Here is a 26,585-nt window from a genome sequence, read left to right on the forward strand (position 1 = left end):
CTTGTTTATAATAGTACATTACGTTCCCCCCTACCCCCCCCCACAGCATTTACTTTTTACTGATCACTTTGGCTACATCTACACTGCAACGTTATTTCAGGATTCCAGAGTATTCCAAAATATCCTGCATCTTCACAGCCATCCCATTATTTCAAAATATAACAGGCTCACTATTGTGACATCCCTGTAATCCTCATTCCATAAGGAGTAAAAGACGTTTTGGAATAGCGGGTTATTTCGAAATAAGATCAGCAATTTGTGGAGCTCTAGTTGTACATCTTATTTCAAGCAATGGTGCAGTGTAGATGCTCCCTTTATCTGCTTTACAAAATGGAGCTCAGGACTGGCAGCTTTCAGCAGCGCAACAAGCTATCACAACATGGCTCCAACTCCACAGAACTGAGAGGATGCAGAAGCATTTTGTACCCAAAGTAGCAGACAACATGAGGAATTATAATGATAGAACAAAATTTGCACAGTTCTTCTCATCTGACAATATATCAAAATGCTTTACAAACATTTGCTACGCTTTGTAACAGCCATCTGAGGGAGGGAAGTATTTATTGCCCAACTGATAGGGAAAACGGATGTACAGCAAGGTTAAGTGCCATGCTTAATACCACACAGTGGTAGAGTCAGAAATGGAACCCTGCTCATGCCATTTCTACTTCCTCTTCCTGTGCTCTACAGAGACATTTCTGGCCAGTTCAGAAACAGCCCTCTCAATAGCCTCAGTTTCTCTTCAGCAGAAAGGTAACTGGTATTATATGGTATCCTCAGTATGTAAAAAAAGAAAAAAAGTGGTATGGAGTCCTAAGAGCTGCAAGACATCCCCAGACATCACACTACATCTGTTATAAAATGATGTTCTTCAAGCAATTTCCATTATTTCTCTTCCATTCTGAATATATTTGACTATTCACTGGCTCCTTTAAAAGCCAATGTTTTAATTATTTTTTTCGTGCTTACAATTCCATTTATCTACATAATTTTTTTTCATGTTTAAAATACCATTCAAATTACTACAAATGCAAAGCATGGGTGTGTAGGTGTGTGCGAGTGGAACGAGGACAAGGCATAATCTCCAGGCATCATAGATTGCTAGAGAATAGTTCATCAGTCCTGAAAGGAAAACTTATGGTGTCTAACATTTCAGCACACGATTCACATGATTATATTTGCTAGTCAATAATACCACCAAATGGAATTTTGAGAGAAGATGCTCAAAATACTGTCTATGTGGGGAGTACATTTCCTAGCGATGATATTACACATCATTATTCCATCGAGACCCAAGCTTTAGAATTAATACTACATCACACATCTCTTGCCATTTTAGATGAACAGTTTCTGCCAACACATCTAAGAACAAATAGTGAAGAGCCCGTCTGGATGGCCAAAACAATTTGCCAAGGGAGTTTAGGACAGGATGGTGAATCTTCATGTCAAATCGGAATCGATACTTCTGGTGGCATTTGATAACGGAATCCATTTGAAATTAATTCAGGTTAAATATGGCAGACTGTAGAACTTTAAGTTTCTTCACAAAGTTTTATATTCGATAAGAACTGGTATATTACTCCCATGGCCACCATAACTATTATGAAGGGGTTTTGTGCTCAGTTAGAGGCTTACCTGACTTTTGAGTGCTTTTAGCTTCCATTCAACCCTCATCTAACAATAATAGCCAGGAGGCTGTGTGCACTCTCTCCTGCCACCAGCAACCCTTCTCTTAGTGCTTATTCTTTTGGTTAACTACCGTAGGATGCCAGATATTTTAAATGAACAGACTTAGTACATATTGCTATTAATTTAGTTCTATAAGGGTGTAACTAACTCCATATACAGCGATAGCCATCATGTTTATTTACTCAAAAGTCATCTTTTTTTAAATTCTGGTTCATGCACTTAATGCTTAGACTGCATTCAGTGTATAGGCCATTAGGATAAGCACGTTGACATGCACAAGCAGTACAAGAATAGAATATAATTAATCCCATAGACAACCAAAAAGGTGAAGTTGCATCATGCAATGAATTCACAGTTTAGCCTTGGCTGCCATGCAGAAAAAACCTACATCATTGAGTCTGCAGTGCGGCTCCTAGGTATAAGAGTTGATATGAAAGAGGTGGGTTATTTCAGCAATGAAGACACAGGCTGAAAATGTTTACGCTACTATAAACAAAAATTCTATACATAAGCAAGAGTTCTACACACTAGAAAATGAAGCTCTCTGGAGGAGAAAGATTAATGAGCTTGAAATTCAATCTATGTTTTTATATGCATTTTGGTTTGTTGTTTAAAAAAGTAACCTTATTAGCACTTTCAAACCAAACCTTAATTTTCAAGATGTTTGGAAAACTCCAAAAGAAAACAAGGCACAGATTAATGATATACACTGTAATTTCAAAAATGCCTACAATATCCTGTAATTGGGCAATAATTGGAGCTAGTAAATAATACACAAACATATAGCAGTGAATTTTCAATGAAGCACACAGGATTTAAATCACACAACTTCTACTGATCTGAATGCATAATGTATTGCATTGCATGAATATTGATACCATAAGGAAACAATTAGGTGTAAAGGGTTTGCTCAGCAATCATTCTACTCCTTAACTGGCAGGCTACCTTGTTTTCTCTGAACAAGATACTACATTGCATAAACCAGCAGAAACTCTGAATAGCCTTTTGTTTCATTCACCTTCATGGCTGCCATGAATATAAAATATAAACATATATCCTGGAAAATAGGGTGGTCACCTAACCTATGTTTTAAGGGCCATTCAATATTTGGCATCCAATAATTCACATCCCAAATGCAACAAGTAGCTTTTTAAATTAGTCTGATCAGATAGAATTTCTTTTCAAATAATACTCAGGTAACAGATCATACAGCATAACTAACATGTATGATTTTGTATCATGAATGAAATATTGCATGATGCTGCTCTACTACAAATAAGCTTTGTTCCATAATTTTATTAGCTGTTAATTTTTTTCCAAGCAACTGGCTTTTACTTCCTTGAAATGTAGGTGACCACAGTAGGTATGTTCTGTAATTCCCAAACACATTAACTAATTGTTCAAGCGAACATTTCCGACAACACCATACTTGTGGCCAAATTTTGAAGACAACAAACTAATGTAACTGAGAGCAGAATTGAACCTCTGGCCTCCACAAACCACTGAATTCTTTCAAAAGGTCTGAGCAAACTCCCTTTTAGCAGAGTCTACAACCATCACTAATATCTTGTCTTGATTTCAAAATATTTGGTTAGAATTTAATAAAAGCATAGCTGTTCAAAATTATGGACTGGGAATGAGAACATGTTTTTAAATAAACAGAAGCGCACATACACAAATATGCACTGCACATGTGTACACAGCTAACTGGGTGGGCATTTGTTGATTTAAAAAAAAAAGAGAGAGATCAGCTCTGCTACCAAAACCAGCAGACTTTAAGCTGTGCAAGTTCATTAGCTGAGGTGCCATAATACTTGTGAACTTCTAAGGAATGCCAAGGAAAGAGTTGAGGTTCATTCTGTATATCCATCATATATATTACAATGTACCCAATATACACTATACAAATGATATAAACTATATGTATATTTTATGTATGTAACATTTTGCACTGTTGGTGATACTGTCTTACACATCTGAAAATAAATATCTAATGCTTTTTTCCTTTTCTAAATGACAAATGTTGATCCAGCTAAGAAAATGTATGCATATACAAAATTTACAAAAATCATACCCCTGGTAAAAAACCAGGCATAGTTAAGTATTTTTCCCCATCTAGACATTATAGAAGTGTCCCAAGAGTTTAGTAACTTGCCTGGATTTCCTATCCTGTCAATTTAACAAAATGTCAGTTAAAACAACCTCATTGACACAAGCCCAGATTTTCAGAGGTGCAGAGTAGATACAAAATCCATCTGTTGACAACAGGAGCTACAAATACCAGAAATTATAGTTTCATAACTTCAACACAGCCCCCAGTAATATTTTATCAGCATGAGCACAGAGGAGCCTACAGCCAGACCGCTCCCCTGAGCAAAGTGGGGGAAGCAGACCCTTTTGCTCCCCCCATCTCCTAGTTGACAGGCCTGGATGAGCACAACAACATTCACTATTAATGTCTAGTATTAGGAAATCTAACAGCATCCAAGAGAACAACATGGATTCTACATTTTTATATCAGCTACACCCTGAAGCACTATGGCTTGTGTAACCTTTTTGGGCTGCATGGGTGCAGCTAGCAACTTCTCTCCAAGATGTGCTCAATAAAGGAACCAACATACTTTGAATGCCTTGCAATCCCTCCTCCTTCCCTCAGAGTAAGAGCACACCAGCGGGTAAGGGTCTGGAGGGAGTTGACCTATACACTGGAGTGAGTTGTACTCTACACCTCACACTGCTAAAAGAGGTCCGTTCCCGGGAGAAATTCTTATGGATTGCCTTCAGGGAACTGGGAGAGAGATGGGGGCATCTTTTTTTGCATCCTGTGGATTTTGCTGTTAAAGCTATTCTCACTTGAAGATTTTCTATCTTAATCTAGCCAAAATGTATTGTTCCTTACCCTCACTGTACTTGTCAAAAATAAGACGCATATGCTGCCTTCAAAGTACCTGAAAACAATTCAATACGATTTCCTCAACCCCTATACAAATATATGCCATATATGTGTGTGCTAAACAAGACAAAAGCACAAATTAAGGGAAGATCCAGGTGAAACAAAAGACAGGGGTATGCAGCACTTTAAAGACTAACAAGATGGTTTATTAGGTGATGAGCTTTCATGGGCCAGACCCACTTCCTCAGATCAAATAGTGGAAGAAAATTGGCACCCAGGTGTGACAGTGAAAGGGACTGGTAGGTAAATCTTATGCTTAGTAACAGGTGCCTGTGCTGTGACCTGTATTACATTCTTTGAGACGAAAGTGAAGGACTCATAATTCTCCTCCCAAACTCAAAAGATAGAAAAGGCACCAGAATGAACAGCTCTTTTGTTCTCGTGGATCCAGCAGCCGTTTAGATTTAATCCAGTTGAAACAAGATACTTCCCCCCCATGAAAATAATAATCAATTTTGGATATTGTATGGTTCAAATTAAACCAACACTACTACAGGCTGCACCTCCCAAAACCAGCACTCTAGTCCGGCAACATCCGTAGTCCAGCAGGGCCATAAGTGTTCCTGGACCAGAGAGTCTGGAGGCCCCCAGCAGCATGGGTCAGCCCATGGAAATGCGGGGGCCAGGGCTGGAGCCCCTGGCAATCTGGGGCAACGCAGGGCCATGGCCAGAGCTGAAACCCACAACAGCCTGGCTGGGGCCAGAGCCTGAGCCTGTGGCCTGGCAGCTCTGGACCTGGGAGCTGCCAGCAGCCCAGCTGCGACTGGAATCAGAAGCAGCAGGGCTGGTAGCAGTGCAGTGACAGCCCAGACAGGCTGTAGCGGGGGGGTGGGGGGGAAGGGGAGAGAGGTGAGACCAGGCTGGGACGGTAACGGAGCCAGGAGCACTGAGGGGAGGCAGGCTGGGGAGCCGGTGGTAGGGGACCTCCCTTGGTCCGGCAAATTCCTTCATTCGGGATCAGCCAGTTCCCTTGGGTGCACCAGGGAAGCCCAACCTGTAAAAAGTTTTCCTTAATTCATGGGGGAGGGAGGGATTTTCCTACATTTGGGCTGCAGCTTCTTCACACTGTCCAAAAGCTGATCTCCTTCTTATATACAGGGAAAAACAGCTAGCAGCCGTTCCATAACCGATGCTCTTGGAGTTAGGTTACACATTTCCATTGCTCTGTAGCCGAGTGTATGCCCGATGCATGATGGGCAGAGAGGTTTCCCCCTCAGTGGCGCCCATTCAGGGAGGTTCGAGTGACCTCTGCTGCTGTATGCCACTGTGTGCAGGTATAAAAGGTGGAGTTGCCCCTCCCAACTCCTCAGTTCCCTACTCTCAGATGGACTCTGACGGAGAAGAGGAAGAGGGTGGGCCATAGAATGGACATGTGCTAACCCCACCTCAAAGAACAACAATTAAAGAAAGATTAGTAACCATATTTTGTCTCCAAGTGATTGCAGGTTTCCACTCCCCGGTGGGTGGACTCATAATCAGTCTGATCTGGAGGTGTGCTCATAATCTAGCTGAACAGTGAGTGTAGAACAACATGCCAGAATCTGGCATCATTCCTAGACTGACGGGTGATAGCACAGTGGGGGGCAAACATGTACCCCACCGAACAAATCAAAAGCCTTCTAGACGATGGAGTTACATGAGCAACTGACAGCACAAAGGAATATGAGAAAATGCAGGTTGGACTGCTCCAATCCAGGTGTCCTTCATCTGATCACATCCAAGCTCTGGCATTCGTGGGTACTCCACACTTGGGACACTCGTGGGGAAAAGCCAGGGGCCCTGTGGTGAGTAACTCCTTCCTCACCCTCTCAGAGGTTCTGGATGCTGCAAATCCCTCATCTGTGGCATTCAAGCTCAGTGAGAGAGGAGCAAGGTGTGGAGACAGGAGGGGGGGCTAGGAAGAAGCAAGATGGCGGCAGCCAGCAGCATCAGCAGGGCCAGTATTGACCACTCCGGGTCTGGCAAATTTCCTGCTTCGGGACTGATCAGGTCCTGAGGATGCCAGACTAGGGAGGTTCAACCTATACCAAGAGGAAATTTGAGAGGATAGAGGGTGGACTTTCAGTCCCTCTACCACTGCAATGAACAATTGCAGTAAGGACCTAAAATGGTTGAGGTCAAAAGCTGAAGTTCTAACATCTACTAGGTGAAGCTTTTCTTCAACCTTACAAGCATAAGGCTTTGGGAAGAAAGTCATCAAATAGATTCCCTGGTTAACATGACAGTTGGAAACTCCTTTTTTGAGGACTTTTAGACGAGGATGAAGGCAATCTATGTTCCTATGGAGGGCTGCATAGGGAAGCTCTGTTGTCAGAGCTCTCAACTTACCCACTCTCCTCACTGAGGTAACTGCAATTAAGAACGCCACCTGCATAGACAGCGGCACCAGAGAACAAAGTGCTCATTAACTTTGCTCATATCAGGTTCAAATCACGGATGATGGCACCAGGAGAGGTTTTTGCACCTGAGGGAATACTCTGGCCAGAGCTTTCAAATGTCTGATAGCATTGGGATTGGAAGAGAGAGACCATTTTTTTACCAATGGTTGGAAAGCTGAGAAAAACTGCCAGACAAATCTTGACAGAGCTAAATTACTAAGCCTTTATGTTTTAGTCTAACACATGGTTAATGGGAGTCTAAGACCTAAAAACTGAACAAATAATTAACAAGCCACAACCTTAAATATAAGAATATAAGAATGGCCATAGTGGATCAGACCAAAGGTCCATCTAGCCCAGTATCCTGTCTTCAGACAGTGGTGGAGAGATGATCTAAAACTAGCTTTTAGTTGGCTCTAAGTGAAAATGAATATATTTTACATGGCATGAGGGAAGAACTTTCAGTAGCAAGGCTGTAATCGCTCCAACCACCACCACATGTGCATGCAGCCACAAAGGACAATTAAGGCATCCTGATGGGCACCACAGACAGAAAAAGTCTCCAACCACGTGCACACCCACCTACAGCGGCATGGCAGTGTGCAATCACTTGAAGAATGACTAGCAGCAGCAAAGTGAGTGACACTGACAGGATGATAACATGAGCTCCAACTGTGTGAAAGTATCTACGTTTTTTAAAACACCATAAACATGTTCTGTGTAACTCATCCAACATACAGATAGGCCAATTCATGCAAACACTTATGGGATGAACATGAGTAACTCCTTCCTCACCCTACTAGATATTCTGCAGTGCTACAAATCCCTCAGGAACTAGAAATCTGCAGCTGATCACATATAACAGGGAATAGTTTCCTAGGCCCAATTCCTGCTATTTGGCTTATCGACAAAGCAGCAAAACAAACACTCTCCTAACTTTCAGGCATGTAAATAGCCTCCGAACTGCTCATGCATTTATAACCTAAAAAGAACATTTCACTTAGCAGGACTATTTCTTTCATGCTGAAGGTAAAATTGCTAAAACTTAGGGTAACTTTTTGGAAAGTATCTAATTGATACAGGAGCTGAAATCCCATGTGCAAAAATTATATAGGCACTTAAGAACTTAAGTCTCTTTTGAAAATGTGACACGAGTCTTTTTAAAAATGCTACACAAACAACTAAAAATCGTAAGCAATATGACTCCCACCACAACCTTTAAAGACTATTTCACAGTTTGACAGGGCTCACAGCTAGGAATCTTGTATTATTAATGTTTACATACATACTGTGTACTGACATTCAACAAATGCAGCACCCTGTTCTTAGTTGAAATGCTGTTTAAGACAGACTACTCCTCCACAACAAAATCATGTACTAAAAGAATTCATTAAAATTCACAGTCCTGCAATGGGCACATGGTAAATCATTTAGGTAATCTCAAAAGGAACAGAGACTAATTATTGCAGCTCACTTTGCATAATAGAATTAAGAATTTACAGCCCTACAATTGATAAATACTCTTCACTTCAGGTACTCGACATGGCAACAGAATTTCAATAAATAATCTGAAAAAAATCCCATCCATTTCCCATAATAAAATACATAGATCATTAGATAAAAATAGAGGGAGAAATTTTCTTACAGATGACAATTCTTCAATAATTCTCATACACTGTACAAGCAGAAACCCACATACTAAAAAATGGTATTTGCACAACATTTTAGCCTACGAATCATCATTTTCTCATTGTCTGAAGCACAGAATTACAACTAAAATGGAGATTTGTACCAATGGTACAAACCGCAACCCTCACTTTAGCGTGTCTGATTCACCACTGAAATTTTGCAGTTACACAACTTGAGCTGGGGTGGTGTGGAAGGAACTAGTGGAGAAGGTACCATACTGCACACAGGTGACACCATCACAAAGAGAACGTGTCAGTACAAAGGGAGACGGGAATGGGCAGAGCTGGTGGATCTTTCATGACATGGATTCGCTGCCTTTCCCCTTACCCATGATGAGAGACAGTTCCAGAGTGCGAGAGGCTACTACCGAGCCGAGAATGAAGTCATGGCTGTGAATTAGTTCTGCTGTCATTCTGCATCTATGGGGTGAATCAAAATCCCTTCTTTCTTTGACCCTCACAGACCTCAGCAATGCATAGAATACGGAGGCTTTGCACCTTAATGAACAGACCAGATTCATACAAAGGCAGTTAGCCTTTTTTCCTCTTGTTAGTTTCAATGACAAGCCTCAAGATTCTGGTAAGCTTGCTTGCTACCAACTTAAAATAGTTGGAATGCCTTGGAAATCATGGACATTTAAAAATCAATTTCTATTGTGAGTGGTTAAGTCAAGGAAATCCTGGACTGCAAATGTATCAGATAAGACAACTTTAGATTCAGTTCAAAAGATGTGCCTTTCCCTTCCCTTCCCCTCACAAATTATTCAGAAAAAACTGTTCAGTGGTTTAAAATTAATGTTCCATTAAATCGGATGAATTTAATGGAGAAACAGCTACCACCTTAAAATACAATCCTTCAGAACTCTCTTTGTGTCTGTGTGTGTGTGTCACATCAATGCTTGCTTACTAATTCCTTATTCTTTAACATTTAAAACACAGTGAATAGTGAATTGAAGTCTACCTAAATACCCCAGTATTTATATTATCTCCATCATCACAGGATCTGGGCATCTGCATACTAAAGCCAACAGAAGTTCAGAAAGCTAGAAATACTATTTCTGAGCTGTTCCCTTTCATATACTTTACATGGCTACCACTGGAAAATTTACTGAGAAAGTTAAAAAGAAGTCATGCATGTAACAACCACTGCTTCTTCTCTGCCAAAGAGCTGACAATATTTGGTTCTATGAGATACAGAATGGTTCTACACAAGAGATTTCTGGAGACAGATGACAGATATTTCATTTTAGGACCAGTTTGTTTATTTCATAACAAAGCCACACCACTGATTAGCCAAAACAGCAAACACAGCCTGGAATGGATCCGAGAAACATGTAACACACATTTCATATCCTCCTCAGAGAGCACATTTGTTCAAACGCCCTTGCCAGGGAGATGGCAGAAAAGCGATCAAAACAGCATGAAAGGTAGAACCAAGGGGACACACCAGAGAGGAAAGTAGGACAAGAGACATCTGATCCTGGAGGCTGGGTCTCTGACACATCACCCTGCTGAAAGGGTCAAAGAAGAATAAACAAACTAGCAGATGAAAAATGTAAGCTACAGCTTATTACTTACAATGGCACAAAATTCTTATGTATCTTGATTTAGTAAACTTCCTGTGATTTTTAGACTTGTTTAGGAATTTTGCACAAAGCATTCCCAGAAAGTTGAAAACATCTTGGCTCTCCAGGAGGTTTTGTAAACAACAAAATAAGTAGTGGTGAGTAGAGAAGGGTTGTTTATAGAACTAGGAAGGAATGTGCTTTCTGGAGCTGAGGGAGAACAGTCTGCAGTGGCCGAGAGCAGGATCCAGCAGGGGACCCAACATTCACATATTGATAAAACTATTTGCAATTTTGTGTGTCACAACAGCTACTGGGGAAGTGATGCTTTTTTACTCTGGTTTGCCAGAAAAACATTTCAGTGTATCACAATTGCCCGATGAATATTAGTTTGATCCACAAGAGTTGATCTAAGAATTTAAAACTGACTAAATACAACTAATTGCTTTCCAGAACAACCAGGTGGGGCAGATAAAAATCAACCATTTTTTAAGCATTGATTTTTTTATTTAAATTGGATTTTTTTAAATAATCCATGCAATACTACATTTCTTATTTAAAACTAACAGATACAATTAAATATCATTACAAACACTCTCATAAAAATGAATTAATAGCTCTAGTCTGTCCAGCCTAACAATCAGCTCTTGCTTCTTGTAAGTTCTGGGCTTTCAGCTTCTGTTTCTGAGCAGACTAAAGTCACCCGTGCAAAGACAGACAACAGCTGGATAGGTTTGTTTTTGTTCTGTGCTTATGTGGTGGTGGACATTGGCCAGGCATGGCAGAGGAGTTAGTAAAGACACTGTCTTAAAGATAGACACACAAAATATAGGAAAGAACGCAGGCATCAAAGAAAGGAACAGTGCCGTGGACTGGAAAGAAAAAGAGAAGGTATTATTCAGCACACACAGAGCTTTCTATATCTCCCCACACTTTTCCCTCAGGAAAGCTGTCATGGCTTTTGGGTACATGGTTGTGCCCTGGTGCACAACTCTGGCAAGAGCTGCAGCAAAAGCCTGCAAGGAGCTATTTAAAGAGCAGGCAGGGACCCAGGCTGCAATAGGACAGTCCCTGGAAGAAATATTAACTTACTTTCACACCTGCATAAGACAGAACCTAGCTGGGAATATTTTGAAGAAATTCGTTCCGTGGTTAAAAAGGAAACGTGTCAAGTGGAAGCAGCACAAGAAGATGATGCAGGGCCTAGTTGCATGAATGAAGCAACATATGGAAAACCGCTTTTGGAGAGAAAATGATGTGGATATGGCTGAATGGATCAACTGTTTAGTAACTTAAACCATTTTAAAAAAAAAAGAGTCCTGTGACACCTTAAAGACTAACAGATTTATTTGGTCATAAGCTTTCGTGGGTAAAAACCCAATGCATCATTCTTCAAGACTCTCTCTCTTGTTTAGTGTGTGATTTGACAAGTAAATTCCCCAAGAGGTTTACTGTGTTGGATGTTGCTAGGAAAAAAAAAATCTATCTTAGCTAATCCTCATGGCTTTTTTAATTAGTTAACTAGGTTTAGAATCTAGCACTGATGTATACAATACAAAAAGCTGCAGTAAGAGAAACCTAGAGTTGCCACTAGCCACTGAGTGTCATTTTTTATTTTATATTATGGAATATATGCCCGTTATTTTGGAATATCATGGCCACAGTCCAAAATGGTGATGCCATAAATCTATTCCCTATTTCATCTGTACTGACCTAAATGTAGAACTGCTTTATGAAAAATTGAGGGGGTGGGTTTATTTTCATGGTAACTGTCACACAACAATTCTCAACCAAGGTGCCACACAGATGGCCCTGAAATCTAGCACTGGAGAAAAAGGCATCGGGATGGTGGGGAAATCAAGAAAAACTTTGATTTTTTTTTCCATTTTTTCATTAAACAGAAACCAAATAAAAAACAAACAAAAAAAAAAGGTGCAATTTAACTGGGATAGTTTTTACTAGTTCAACTAAAACTAAGGCTAAAATGTTCAGATGTGGGTGTCTAATATTAGGTATCTAAATCCATAATGGCTTGATTTTCAGAAGTGCTGAATACTCACAATTCCCACTGAATTCAATGGGAGCTATGAATGTCCCACATCTCTCAAAATCAGGCTACTTATGACATCTGACTGACATAAGATACCCATGTTTAAAATTGTTTGCTAGGAAATATTCATTCAGCTGTCTGCATGATAATTGATCCTTTTTTTTTTCTTTTAAACCTTTCTGTAAGGGCTTCCGGGTTTATATCCCACATTTCATTCATTCTATCAGGGTCTTCAGAGCATCTCTGAGTATTACTGCAAATGAAGAAGCAGGGTGGCCGTAGGGAACTTTTTGCATGTGCATTAATTAATCTTCCAGCAACTGACACTGAAAAGAAAGGTACATTCTTAGATGTCTAGCAGCTAACTCCACCCATCTGCATCTGGTTCATGTAGTGCTAAGTATTTGTAGTATTGTTATTCTATTATAGGTGGAACCTGTCTAGTCCGGCACTCTTGGGACCCGACGCGTGCTGAACCAAAGAATTTGCCAAACCCCAGTAGGTTAATATTGTCTAGCTGCATTACCAACACTTCCACTGTTTACTGGGCTCTTAGAAGACATGTAGGGGTAAACTAGAGTTAAATGACAGCACAGACACAGAGCCAGGATGGGTGACTGTAAACAACCTTTATGAGACCACGGGAAAGTTGGCCACACACGTGAAAAGTGGACACCTGTCTAACTAAAATCATGCTGGACCACAGATGAGGCCAGACCAGAGAGTGCTGCACTACAGAGGCTCAACCTGTACTACTTCCTTAGCTTCTCTGATGTCACCTCATTGCATCCCACAAAAGGAGAGAGATTTCAGAGAGCTAACGGAAGAATTAAAAATCCAAACACTACAGCAAATCAACCTCAAGCCTCATTAACCATTGAGACATCCGTCCGTCAGGATAGCAGTTTTGTCCTGTCCCAATAGGACTAAGGAAGCTGACTCCTCCCCCTGCCCTGCTAGTGTTCCCTCTAAGCTGTGTGGCTGCTCAGGAGAAATTCAAATGCTGCCCAGCTCATTAGCAGAGCTCCCACAGCTAGATTTTGTATGTCTATTGATGGTGCATATTTGTACATACCTCGGTGCATATAAAATTATTCTTCACATGGATGGAAAAAATGAGAAGGAACATTGCCCCCAACCCTCCTTAGGTCAATACAGAGTTCATCTTCCTTACAACTGCTAGTTCAAATAGAATGCATACTACTAGAAACAATATTTATTGTGTAAAGCCTCCGCCTGAGTTATTACCCTGTAAATTGGAGCTACTGTACTCGGTTTCCACATAAATTTTCTGTAAGGTCCTGCCAGCACATGACTTAGAGAATGACAAAACCAGCTGCTAGAACAATGGGAAGTCCTGTGGCACCTTATAGACTAACAGATTTACTGAAGCATAAGCTTTCATGGGCAAAGACCCATTTCGTCAGATGCACGTAGCGGAAATTTCCAGAGGCAGGTATAAATATACAGGCTTAAGAAAAGAGTTCCAATCAAGAGCAAGGTTAGAGATAATGAGGTCAATTCAGTCAGGGAGGATGAGGCCCACTTCTAGCAGCTGATGTGGAGGTGTGAATACCAAGAGAGGAGAAACTGCTTTTTGTAGTTGGCTAACCATTCGCAGTCTTTGTTTAATTCTAAACTGACAGTATCAAATTTGCAGATGAATTGTAGCTCTGCAGTTTCTCTTTGAAGTCTGGTCTTGAAGTTTTTTTGCTGCAGGATGGCTACCTTTAAATCTGCTACTGTGCGCCACGGGAGATTGAAGTGTTCTCCTACAGGTTATTGTGTATTGCCATTCCTGACACCTGATGTGTCCATTTATTCTTTTATGTAGGGACTGTCCAGTTTGACCGATGTATATAGCAGAGGGACACTGCTGGCACATGACTACATATATTACATTGGTAGATGTGCAGGTGAATGAGCCCGTAACGGTGTGGCTGATGTGGTTAGGTCCTGTAAAACAGCTGCTGATTGCATTGCTTTGGACACTATTTGGGGGGAGACAGTCGTCTCCTAAGCCATTTTACCACAGATGATTCGTATTTGATTTTCAGTCCATTGCAGTGCTTTGGAAGGTATCTTTGTAATTGTTGAGCTCTGAAGTTTTGTAAACTGTTTCTTTGCAACTTTCAGGTGCTTTGCCTATACGTTCTGCAACTTGTGATAAGATTGTTGAGCTCTGCAACTTTTTAGTCTTCGTAACTTTCAGCCACTTCGCCTTTTAAGTTCTGCAACTCACTGTAAGCTTTGTGATTGTTGCGCTTTGCAACTTTGGAACCCCCACCTCTGAGCGGTGCAACATTCCCATCCTGCAGTGTGTAGGTGATAGAGTGTGAATGTGTGTCTGGGCAAAGAAAACAGCAAGGCTAAAAACAGGGAGCCAGGAGATGGCTAAATAAAGTAATCACAGCGGCACGGCTGCGCTAAGCAAATAAAGGACTTGGAATGAGGTCTGGGCATGCTTCTTGGTGACAGTCACGGAAGGAGGACTCTGCGTACATGAGGAACCGCCCAGTTCCACTAAAAAGGAGAGATTATGTGGACAATGCTCTCATTATGATCAGCTTGCCGGCCGGGACACGTGACTGCAGGCAGATGCAGGAGACCCACTATGCCTTGGCTTCCTCTGTTGTCTCTCTGCAACCTGCGTGAGGTCATCTGTGTAAGTGTATGAGTGCCTGAGTATGTGAATGTGTGTGTGAGTGTGTGTGACAGCTCGATCCCCTTTTGTTTAACTCTATAGCAACACTTAATAAATCCATATGAGTGTAACCCTGGGATGGTCTCTAATGAAATTTGGTAACAATATTCTGTGATTCTTTCAGCCTCTTCTGGAAGCCTGCATACTCCCTAAGGCCTTACTATTAGCTATGTTTATCATGCACAATGGCAGTAATGTACTGAAGGTTATCAGTTATTGCAACTTCATCCAAAGCACTGGTTTTGTGCACACACTCACTGTGGGAGGTGAATTACAGAAGGAGTTGACGCATGTCTCCTCTATTGAGTGTGACATTGCTGAACTTCAACGAGACAATAAAATAAATTAAAAATACAACAGCATTGAACTCCTCCTATTTTCATATCAGCATATCAAGACTGGAGGTCTTCTACATTTTCTAAATGAGAAGTGTTTCTGGTTCTAACATAGGCATACCTTTATATTTCATATTAACGTAGAAAAATCTTTTAACATCCAGCTAGTCAACAAAGAAAAACAGTGGAAGTGTCTATCAACATTCTCCCTCCAACTGCTGAAAAGCATTTTGATGATACTTTGGGCTATGTATGAAAGTTATGTCACAGCTAAAATATTCCAAATTACTACTACCATGGAAATGAATAGTGGTGGGATGATAGATATTTATATATGAGCACAATCTTTTCAACAACCATGCCCCTATAAAGTATTGGCACTCTTTCCATCTAGCTATAAATGGGCCTTTTGGCTATTGGTTTTGTTATAATTAATTATGCCTTTGTTTCCTAAAGATTAGGCCAGTGGATTATGCTGTACAAGGGGATGGGGGGAGGGAGGGAAATAAGCTACATCTTCTAACAATTCAGAATCAAAACTATGTTTCCCATAAATATGTAATTTCCAGTCTCCTTTACTGGAAAAAGGAGGATAGCAATTCCATGGAAAAGAAACTAGAGCGCCTTTCTCAATATATGACTTTTGTAACTAAACTTTTCATCACTGCCCTTGGTGACAGAGGCAGACTTTTTACATTTCAAGGTACAGTACTCAGAAAACAGCTTCACAGCTGCATGCAGGTTGGATCTCCATTGTCTGGCACTGTTGGGACCTGACCAATCCTGACCAAGAGAATTTGCCGGACCAGGGGAAGTCTGCCACGAGCCCCCAAGCCCATGCTGCTGGCAGGCTGCCCCAGAAAGCACCCTGGCTCTCCCTCCTCCCTAGGGTTGCCAGATACTTTCACAAAAAATACTGAACATGGCAGGAAAAAAATTGGTTGAGAAAAAAAAAAATGCAGAAAAAAAATCCATACGCTCCCCACTCCACCAGACGTGGCGGGGAAGAATGTCCCAAGCAGCCTTCCATCTGAGAAAAACATTTTATATGTCTGGTATTTTCTGGTTTTTTTACCTGACAGAGGCCCGCAAATACCGGACACCTGGCAACCCTAACTCTCCCTCTCCGCACCAAACTGCCTGGGCTGCTTGGCCAGCTGCGGACGGCGCCCTGAGCTGCACAAGCTCGGGCTCCTGCTGCAGGGCTCGGCCCAGCCTTGTGCTCCCAGGGGCTGCTGTGGGGCTCTAGTTCCAGCCTCTTGCTCCAGGGAGCTACTGTGGGGGCTTTGGCCCTGCATTTCTGCAGGCTGCCAGGATACTCTGCCCCCACAGTGCCATAGGGCTCCATCCAGTTCCCAGGGGCTGCTGCAGTGCTTCAGTCCTGTGCCAATATGGGCTACCTGGGGACTGTGGCTCTGGCCTTGTGCTGTGCTGTGCTGTGCTGCCACAGGGCTCTAGTTCCAGCCCCCTGCTCCAGGGAGCTACTGCGGAGGCTCTGGCTTTGTTTCTGGAGGCTGCCAGGGGAATCCAGCCCTGGCCCTGCACTGCTGAAATCTGGTCCAGGAACATCTGTGGTCCAGCTGAGGAATGCTGGTTTTCAGCGGCACAGAACACACAACTGCACAGTTACTTAAATGACCAATGACAATGTAAAAACCACCCTTCTGCCTGAATATATTGTACCCACTGTTGTTACTAACCACACTGGAAATGACTAAAACAAAATTATAGGGTGAGCAATATCCAGCTCTATTTCTTCAGTCTAGTTTGGGACCAGATGTGTAAAGACACAGATCCCTAGCTGCTTATGGAAATACCACTTCGGTGCCCGCCTGAATCTTATTGCCCCTAAATACCTGCAGAAATATGTCCTGTTGTACATTTTTAGTTACATGGTTTCCATTAAGTCACCCACCAGCGGATATGGGCTTTTCATGAAGCCACAAATGAGAGAAACCCTATTTTAAAAATACTAGTATGACATTTTAAAACCACTGAAGTTGGTTGTTCTTAAAATTACCTTTAACTCATTTTTCAAGTCATTTCTTTTCAACTGACTATCTTTCAAGTTGACAGGGTTCCTTTAAGTGGCATTACACACAAAGAGAAGATAACATAGTTGGGTGTGTTCACTGCACTGGATTCCAAGAGGGTTGCAGGAACAGTTTAAGGCATTTCATAGCAAATATGAGCCTTAAATGGGTTTGCAAACTGGTTATCACAGAGACTACCTTTCTTGCTTTATATTACTCTGCAAGCTGATGGGGTGTGTGTGTGGGGGGGGGGGGCTGTTGGCCTTTTTTGGGGGGAGGGGGAAATCTGAAATGTACCCCTCAAATTGAGGGAGCTTGATTTATTGAGGACATGCTTTAATGCTCATTTCTTTTACTCTGTGTGTCGGTGAATTAGGGATGTGTGATGGGTGGTTGAAGTTTTTGCAGATGAGTATATTTCTTAGTTTGAGTTGATCTGTATGGGAAGCTTGTATATTTTACGAAATGATGTATGCATTCTAAATACTTCTAAAAGCACCTATAACCTGTAATAAACAAACTGTACACAAATTTAAAGAAATAAATGGTAAAATGTACATATCACACACACACACACACACACACACACTAAATCCACACTACAAACTGAAGCAGGCTCATTAACAGGGCAAGGGGCAAAGGGGGCAGGCAATTGCACAGGGGATGGACATTTCAAAGGGGTCCGGAGTTCGCGGCGGCCGCTGCTGCGGGAACCGCTCTGAGGGCAGGGGTGGGGCACACCATGTTTCTGGTGGCACTGAGGTAAGACTTCCCTAGGGCCTGCCCCTTCCCACCCTGCCCCACAGCCCCTGATGGCTGTCAGCCCCACTGAACTGCACTCAAACTTCAAGCCAAACTCAATGAAAACTGACCCATTAGGTCCTGCCTACATATCCTGGGGCTACCCTGCATGACTTTACCTTCTCTGTTCACCAATTTATCTTTCCACAAAATGGGGACAATCCCCAGAAAGTGCTGTGAAGCTCAGGCCATTAAAACACTTTGAGACACTGCCCGCTAAAAGGTGCTACATGACTGCAAAGTATTATTATTAACACTGATCCACATGCCATGTTCTTGATATGGGGCATAGGATTTAGCTATGGATACAATTCTGAAGGATGAAAATATTACAAAAAGTTGTTGAAGATTCTCAAACATGTATTTCAAGTAAAAAAACTTCCAAATGCCTATATAAGCAAAAGTAGGACTGCCGTTCTGGTTTTGTTTTTTTAAAGGTGCAAAGAGTGAAAAGTCAGACATTCCATTATCAGATATGGTCACAAGAGCTTCTCATTTGGCAGAAAACTGCATACAATAAAATGCCTATATGACAAGCAACTTGCCTGGCAGACCCACACCAACCCCTGGGTCACAAATTAGTTTCTTACAGTTCTTCCAATCATGTTAGAAACTATGAATATTATTTGACCCAAGCAAACATCCTTATTTACATTCCTCATCTAGATTTCTGATCAGCTACTCTTCCCTACACCAAAATATCGATGAAAAATTGCATGCAGTACTGCAGCTGGCATTTTCTTTTCCTTTTGGAAGCATAAAAATGTTCTCTGTGGGAATCTGACGAGCACTTTAATGGCACAATAGAGTACATTCTGTTTCAGTCCTCAGTACCATGGGGTTAGTTACAGTGTTTTCTGTTTGGAGTTGAATCTAAGCTTACAGGCAAATAATACCCATGTGATGTAAACTCTCAAATTAAACATGCAGGTTGTTAATCATCTCTGTGCTGCAACAAGGAACATTATAGAGCCTGACGTTGTGTTTTCTGTGTGTGTTATAACAATAGCGGCAAGGCACGGAAGATTAACCGTTCCCTTCTTCCCCCCACTATAATTTATCTCTCAAACTTGGGGCCTCTTGTTAGTTTTCTAGTGACAAAGGAATAATTCACAGGCAAGAGGCCTTCACTTTGGGCAGCTGACTCTATGGCAGAAATAACGTCAATGTATCAAGTGGGGTGAGGAGTAGAAACCAGGACACAAACATCACATTATACTGTCCTCATATGCTCCTGATTCTGAAGCCAGCTGGAGTCAAGGCTATTTCACTGGTGTAAGTTAAAGCAACCTGAAAACTGCTCAAATACACACCAACTTGCCTCTCAATAGTCCATTAGGGTCGTTCCAGCAACTAGGCTGGAACTCAGATTCCTTCCACAACTTGTATTAAGTGCAAGTGCCCCGTGGCATTGGTGTTGTAGTGAGTGGCTAGTGGTCCTTTGAAGCCGCCTGTCTTCATCTTCATGTTCTCTCAGACCATCTTCTACCCAGAAGTCCCCTGTGATCCTGCCTCCCTTGCCCCGTGCTTGGATAACTCTGGTAAGCGGTGGGAAAGGGAAGCCAATAGCATTATTGACGGTAGTCCTGGCTGGGGTCGGACAGTGCTGGGTGGTGAAAAGTTATCCTGTAAAACTGCTGTCCTAGCCAACACACAAGGACTGTTTGGCAGGCCATGGCTCAGTGCTATATGCCGACCCCCAGCAGCGTTACGCTGCTGCCTATAGATCTGTGCCCATGTCAGCAGGGTGCAGAGCTGAAAGATAGATCCATGTAACTAGCTAAGTTCTTACAGTGGAGCCCATCTCTATGGTATGTAAGTGGCGCCAAATAAACAGTAACCAAAGTAACGATTGATCTGTGGTCTCTGTCTGCATCTTCTCTTTGCTTCCTCAGGGGAGTTTGTTTCTGGTTTGATGTATTTCTTTGCCCGCTGTGCCTTCTTGCCCTCACTTTTTTGGCTTCCTTCTTTTTGCTTTGTTGTTAAGTGAACATACACTTTAAAACGTGAACTCTGCTCACTGTCGATCTGTGGTAATCCTCATCTTCTCCAGTAACATGGCTGGGCCCTGTTGCTGAGATTGTTCAGCTCTGACAATCTTACAAACATGAGATGTATAGTTTCTTCATTCCTTGAGGAATATAACTGCCTGGGACCATTGCTGACACTAGAAGAGAGGCATTCTCTGAGACATCTTGGATCAGTTCTACAGAGGTCTTTGAAGATTAACAGCAAGGCTCTGAACTTCCTTGGAATTGTACTAGGAGACAGCGCAGTGCACGGAGCACTAAGCTTACCTGAGTCAGAGGAAAAGAGGGATGGATACTATGCAACAAGTGGGAAACCATGAGGTAGGGAGAGAGAGAAACATTTTCAAGTCATTGCTTTTCAAGTCAGTAAATGGTCTGGAAGCCATTGGAGGACTTTATGTTCATTCTGCAGACTGGCAGATGATTTTTCTTTATTTTTTTCTCTCACGTAAGAGACAAACATTCCACAAGCACCCAGAAATAGTGCATAACAATTTTATCTTAAAGTAGTAAAGGACACTTGGTTCAAGAAAAGAAAGAAGATAATATAGATGAATGAACTATTTTTTTTTCCAAATTGGAATGTGGCCGGTATCACATGTTAACACCACACACGTTATTGTCAAAAACATGCCATGGACTCTTTAAATAGCTAAGAAATCAGATCCTCCATTTTACATCTCCTCTTAAAGATGTAATATGCACTTCCTTAAAATTCTGCCTCATGTGTAAGGAGTGTCACCTATTCTATCTTCCCCATCACTACCTAGAGCACATGTTTGTTTGTTTCAAAATTCTGAACAGGCCTACGTTCGCTTGGCTTGTGGGAGCTGAGAAAATCACAACTCAAAGTGGCCTGACTACAGAATTATCTGAGCCGGTCTCAACTATTTATACAACCACTTCTGTTTTTCAGCTTGCTTTGCCTTTCAGCTTGACAAACTGCTGAAGGTTGATAAAGTAGTTCATAGTGAATGGAAAAGAATCTATTTGAATTCATAATAATGGCATAAAAATTGTCCGTGCACTTTTCTGTTCTCTTGCTATTTAGGTAACATACTAGTTAAACAATTATCAAAGGTTTTTTTGAAAAAAAGAAAAAGAAAATAAAGCAATCTAAATGTGGTTGTTTAAAAAAACACACCCCTTTTTTGAAAGAACCCTTATTCCTGAAAAAATGAGGTTTGCGGGGTTCTTTCGAAAAAGGGTTTTTTCCCCCAAAAGAACCATGTCTAGATCACTTTTAAAAAAGAATCTTTTGAAAAAGTGATTGGATGCGATTATGCAAATGAACGGCGAGATTTGTAAATCTGCGCTTCATTTGCATTTTTGATTTCCTTCATTTGCATTCCTCTTTCAACAGTCTAGATGCACCCCAACAGAAGTTAGCCCAATAAAAGATATTAGCTCACCCACCTGGTCTCTCTACATGATTTGATTAAATAATTAATTTCTTAGCTTTCCTATCGGTAAATTGTGGGGGGGCGGGGGGGAGGAGTTAGTATTATGCTTGCCTGCCTCACTGAGATGTTGTAAGGGTTCGTCTGGAGTGTGTGCATTGCTTTCAAGAGGAGAGCATTATAATAAATAGATGAGTGTGCCATATACAACTGATCTAAATCTTCAGAAAAAGCCAATCTTTTGTGGGGCTCAAAGATGTTTGTTTATCTTTCCCTTGCCATTGATTTTCATTTTCATACACTTCTGGGTTCCCACCAAAAGTGGAAGCAAGCAATGTTGAAATACCACCAGTCTGCCCTAAAGCAGGAAATAAAGGAAGCTTTAAAGCAGGGCTGGGCAACATATGGCCCGTGGGCCAGACCTGGCCTGCCAACCCACCGGATCCAGCCCACGGACACAACAGGGAGGCCCAGGCAAGCTCCCTGCTTGCCTTAGCTCCTTTTCTGCATGGTGTGTGGGTGGGGCGTCGGGCCATTTCCCTTTCATCACCGTGAGCCGGGAGGAGGGGGAAAGGCTTCATGAACTGTCCCCACTCCTAGCACAACCCCATTGGCCAGTTCTGGCCAATGGGAGCTGCCTGTTCTTAAAACAGCACATGAAGCACCATTCCCCCCCGTCCCCTCTGTCATGATTATGAGGGTTAGCGAGCAGCCTGGGGATTAAGGGGTTAACTACACCTAGCTAGGTGGAGTGACCAGTAGGAATGTAGGTGGGACTTTCAAACTAGGACAGAGGAATTTGGGTTTTTTCCTTTCTCCTTTTCTCTCTCTGAGAGAGTCCTCTGCAGCTACAGGGAGGGACAAGCATGTCTCTCTCTCTCTCTCTCTCCAAGAAACAATTCTTCCCTTCTGTAAGTAGGGTAAAGTTTAGGTAGTTTCATTAGGCTTGATTGTTTTAAGGGTTGGGTTTGGATCTGATATCCGGCACTGCTTAAGAGTGCTTTTCTTTTTAACTAATTTCTAGCCCATGGTGTAACTCCTCCATGAGTATATTTTGTTACCTTTCCATCTGATCCTTATGCTTGCAACAGGAATATTGTTGTAATAATAAAGGTTTTCTCTTTATTAACCTGGCATTGGTTACTTGTGTGTCCTGATTTTTATAATAGGGGTGAGAGTTCCCTAATGATCTTTACCCTAATCTCGTTATTAATATTTGGGTGGTGGCAGCGAAAGTTTTATTCCCAAAATCTAGGTTTTTAAGATTTTGGGGGAAGTTTTATACCAAAGCCTGGTAGATAAGGCTTTGGGGTACGCTTGCTGGCCCCCACTTCTGCATTTATCATGCCAGCATGGGGAAGGAGGCATGACACCCTCCGGCTCGTCATTGTTCTCACACACACACACGGCTCCCACAGCATGTGCAAAGGCAGGGATATTGCCTCAAACACGCTGGGCTGCTGGCCAGGAGTCACCACGGTAAGACTCGCAGGTCAGAGCCTGCCTCTGCCATTCCAGCCTCTCCCTCCCCTCAAGACTCTGCCCCGACCCCATTCCTGTCTCCCTACCCCACGTAACCCAAACCCTCTCCCCCCTCCTCCCTTCCCAGAACTTGTACCCAATACCCTGGCCCCAGATCACAACCCCCTCCTTCCCTATGTCACAACCCAAACCGCTGCATCCCAGTCCAGAGCCCCAGGTCACAATCACCTCCTTCACCCAAACTCCACCCCACACTCCTTCCTGCACCCTAATCCCTTACCCCCAAGCTTCCTTCTGCACCCAACCTCCATCCCAGATCCCAGAAATCCTCCATTAATACCATGGAAGAGTGCGGCTCTTGACCAATTTCCAAAATCTTGGAATCCCCCCTCCCCCCCCGCCATCAAAAATTATTGCCCACGCCTGTTCTAAAGGGAAGGTGGTTCCTAGATTTCCATTCCATCTTCAAACAACAAAGCTGTTCAGGTAAATGGGATAGGCACCGAATCAAACAGAGCCTTCTGACCGTTCATGGTTCCCTCCTCAGTAGAGTTTATATGTAATTATGTACACCATATCATCTATTTAGAAAACATACCTTTCACCAACCTTTCTAGTACTTTATAGTTATACCACAGATTTCTTTCCCTATACTGTACCATCTGGTAATTGCAATCCTTTCTGAACACCAGAAGGAAAAAAAATCATCCATCTTCAGCAGGATGCCCATAAATGTTAAATTCTAAGGGTGGTTGTTGGTCAAAATTTTGTCCCTCAAAACAAACCCAGTCTATCTTCTGTAAACTTTCTTCCTCTGGAATGATAAGGTCAGAGTAAAGAGTGGCTGAATACATTAAAATGAAGCTGAAGTCAAGTTTGATCACTAGGAATGTTGTTTGATTCTGATACAGCAAAGCAGATTTGTTTATTATTCCCCAAAATGTCCATCCCACAGTGTCTCTACTTCACTGTTACTATGTAGTGCTTCATCTTGAGAGGAAGATTTATGCCCGGTCAGCTGCTGAAGGGAATGGCAACTGAGAAGGAATTCAAACTTCCCCATTTTCCCCCCACACAAAGGAGACTGCCTAAAATGGGACTTATTCTTCTCTTGGCTCTTGCCTGCCCTCTTTCAGTATGAGCCCCTTTCATTTGTTTCCCATTCTGCAGAAGCAAGGCAGGATGCATAGTTCCAGCTGAAACCCACATCTATGCGAGTGACCTACAATATCAGGCTGTTCTCAAGAGAGGAATCCTTTTGTGGCTGCAACATTCATGCAGAGGAAGACACTTATCCACTTTTATCTTCTGTTTGAGAGGTTGTTTCTCTGATTGATCCACACAAGCAGATTCAATCCCAACTTGACAAAACTGCCAGAGGCAAGAAATTCTGACTTGCGTTACACTGACATTTGACTCACCTGCGTACAAAATCCCCTCTCTTCATAAAGTGAAACATGTTACCTTTGTACCACTTTTGCATGGCTATGTCTACCCTGTGAGTTTTCTCAGCAAAAAATATGCTGAGTGACTAATTTGCATGAGTGGTGATCTCCTTTGCATATTTTCTGCCAATCCCTTTTTTGCACGGGGGGTTTTTCGCAAAAACAAGCAGTGTGGATGTTTTCTTTTTACACAAAAACCCCTTTTCCTGCAAGACTGGTAAACGTTTTTTGAGGCATGCAGATGGATCGACAGAAAATATGAAAATGAGATCACAACTCATGCAAATTAGTCACTCATTAGCGTATTTTTTGCTGAGAAAACTCGTAGTGTAGACATAGCCCATTTGGTCAACCTAGGATAGGACAAGTAGTTTCACGTTCCGGCCTGCTTTTTCACTTTTTTTTTATTTTTGCTATCATCAAAGGCTCATTCACCTGAACATCTACTAATGTGATATATGCCATCATGTGCCAGCAATGCCCCCCTGCCATGGACATACTGGACTGTGTCTATGCGACAGAATACATGGAAACAAATCAGACATCAAAAGTGATAACATACAAAAACTGGTGGGAGAACATTTAAACCTCCTTGGACACAGTTACGGACTTGAAAGTTGCTATTCTCAAGGAAAAACACTTCAAAACCAGGCATGTAGAATAGTGATAGAAATGTAGCTGTGTTAGTCTGGTGTAGCTGAAACAAAAAACAGGATTATGTAGCACTTTAAAGACTAACAAGATGGTTCATTAGGTGATGAGCTTTCGTGGGCCAGACCCACTTCCTCAGATCAAATAGTGGAAGAAAATTGTCACAACCATATATACCAAAGGATACAATTTAAAAAAACACATATGAACACATATGAAAAGGACAAATCAAATTTGGGAACAGAAGGGGAATAGCGGGGGAGGCAAATGTCTGTGAGCTAATGATATTAGAGGTGATAACTGGGGAAGCTATCTTTGTAATGGGTAAGATAATTACAGGCAGTCCCCGACTTACGTGGATCCGACTTATGTCGGATCCCTAGATACGAACGGGGTGAGGCAACTCCCGCACATGCGCAGCAGCATCCCCGGGGCTCGCTCACCTGGATCCTGGGATCCACCTCCTCCTCCTCCTCCTCCTTGGGCCTGCTCCTCCGGCCCGCGGGCTCTGACTGGCCTCCGCCTGCAGCAGCAGCTGGCCGCAGGGAAAGGGGTCCCGCAGAGCTGCCGGGCGGAGGAAAAGTGCCTCCCCACGTCCGCTGCCCGCCGCGGTCTCACAGCCTGCACGCCCCGGCCGTCGGCCGCTGGCCGGCCTCAGCCCATCTTCCCCCTCCTCCCCTCTATACATGCCGGGCTCCCGGCGCGCAGCAGCATCCCCGGGGCTTGCTCACCTGGATCCTAGGATCCACCTCCTCCTCCTCCTCGGGCCGGCTCCTCCAGCCCGCCGGCTCCGACTGGCCTCCGCCTGCAGCAGCAGCTGGCCGCAGGGAAAGGGGTCCCGCAGAGCTGCCAGGCGGAGGAAAAGTGCCTCCCCACGCCCGCTGCCTGCCGCGGCCTCGCAGCCTGCACGCCCCCCCGCCAGCAACAGGCTGCCTCCCTTCCCCCAGCAACAGGCTGCCCCCCAGCACCAGGCTGCTGAATCAGCGGACAAAAGCAGCCTCTCTGCCCCCTAGTCCCACCTTCCCCCTCCTCCCCTCTATACATGCCGGGCTCCCTGGGAATGTAGCAAAAACAAACAAACAGACTCCACCAAAACAAACAAAAAGTGCTGGCCTCATTGTGTTAGCAAAAAAAGGACCCTCCTCCTAGAACCCTGGATGGTGTGTGGAAATAAAGCTATTAGCTCAACGCATGGTGCAGAGCTGTTTGGTATTTGATGAGTTACTCTCTTAGTCCTGAGTTTGTTGCAGGATTAGCATCTCAGCTGGAATGAGAAGACAGTAAAGTTTACCATTCTCATATAGCCCCTTAGGCTGGAAGGAGGACACAGAGGGTGAGTGGAGACAGCTGGGGCGGAGAGGGTGGAGCCACGGGGGAACGC

General features: G+C 42.8%; 1 protein-coding gene across 27 annotated transcripts in view; it reads right to left on the minus strand.

Annotated features, from left to right (window-relative positions):
- KCNMA1 (potassium calcium-activated channel subfamily M alpha 1) overlaps nt 1-26,585 on the minus strand; it is a 742,164-nt gene that overhangs the window by 281,358 nt on the left and 434,221 nt on the right. For 8 of the 27 annotated variants that reach the window (XM_075934710.1, XM_075934709.1, XM_075934712.1 and 5 more), the window contains one exon: nt 2,078-2,101. The exons of the other annotated variants lie outside the window; for them this stretch is intronic. In XM_075934710.1, coding sequence (XP_075790825.1) covers nt 2,078-2,101 — 24 coding nt within the window. The remainder of the gene's footprint in view (nt 1-2,077; nt 2,102-26,585) is intronic. 27 annotated transcript variants of the gene reach the window in all.

This window comes from Pelodiscus sinensis, chromosome 8 (assembly GCF_049634645.1).
Source record: "Pelodiscus sinensis isolate JC-2024 chromosome 8, ASM4963464v1, whole genome shotgun sequence".
NCBI lineage: Eukaryota > Metazoa > Chordata > Testudines > Trionychidae > Pelodiscus > Pelodiscus sinensis.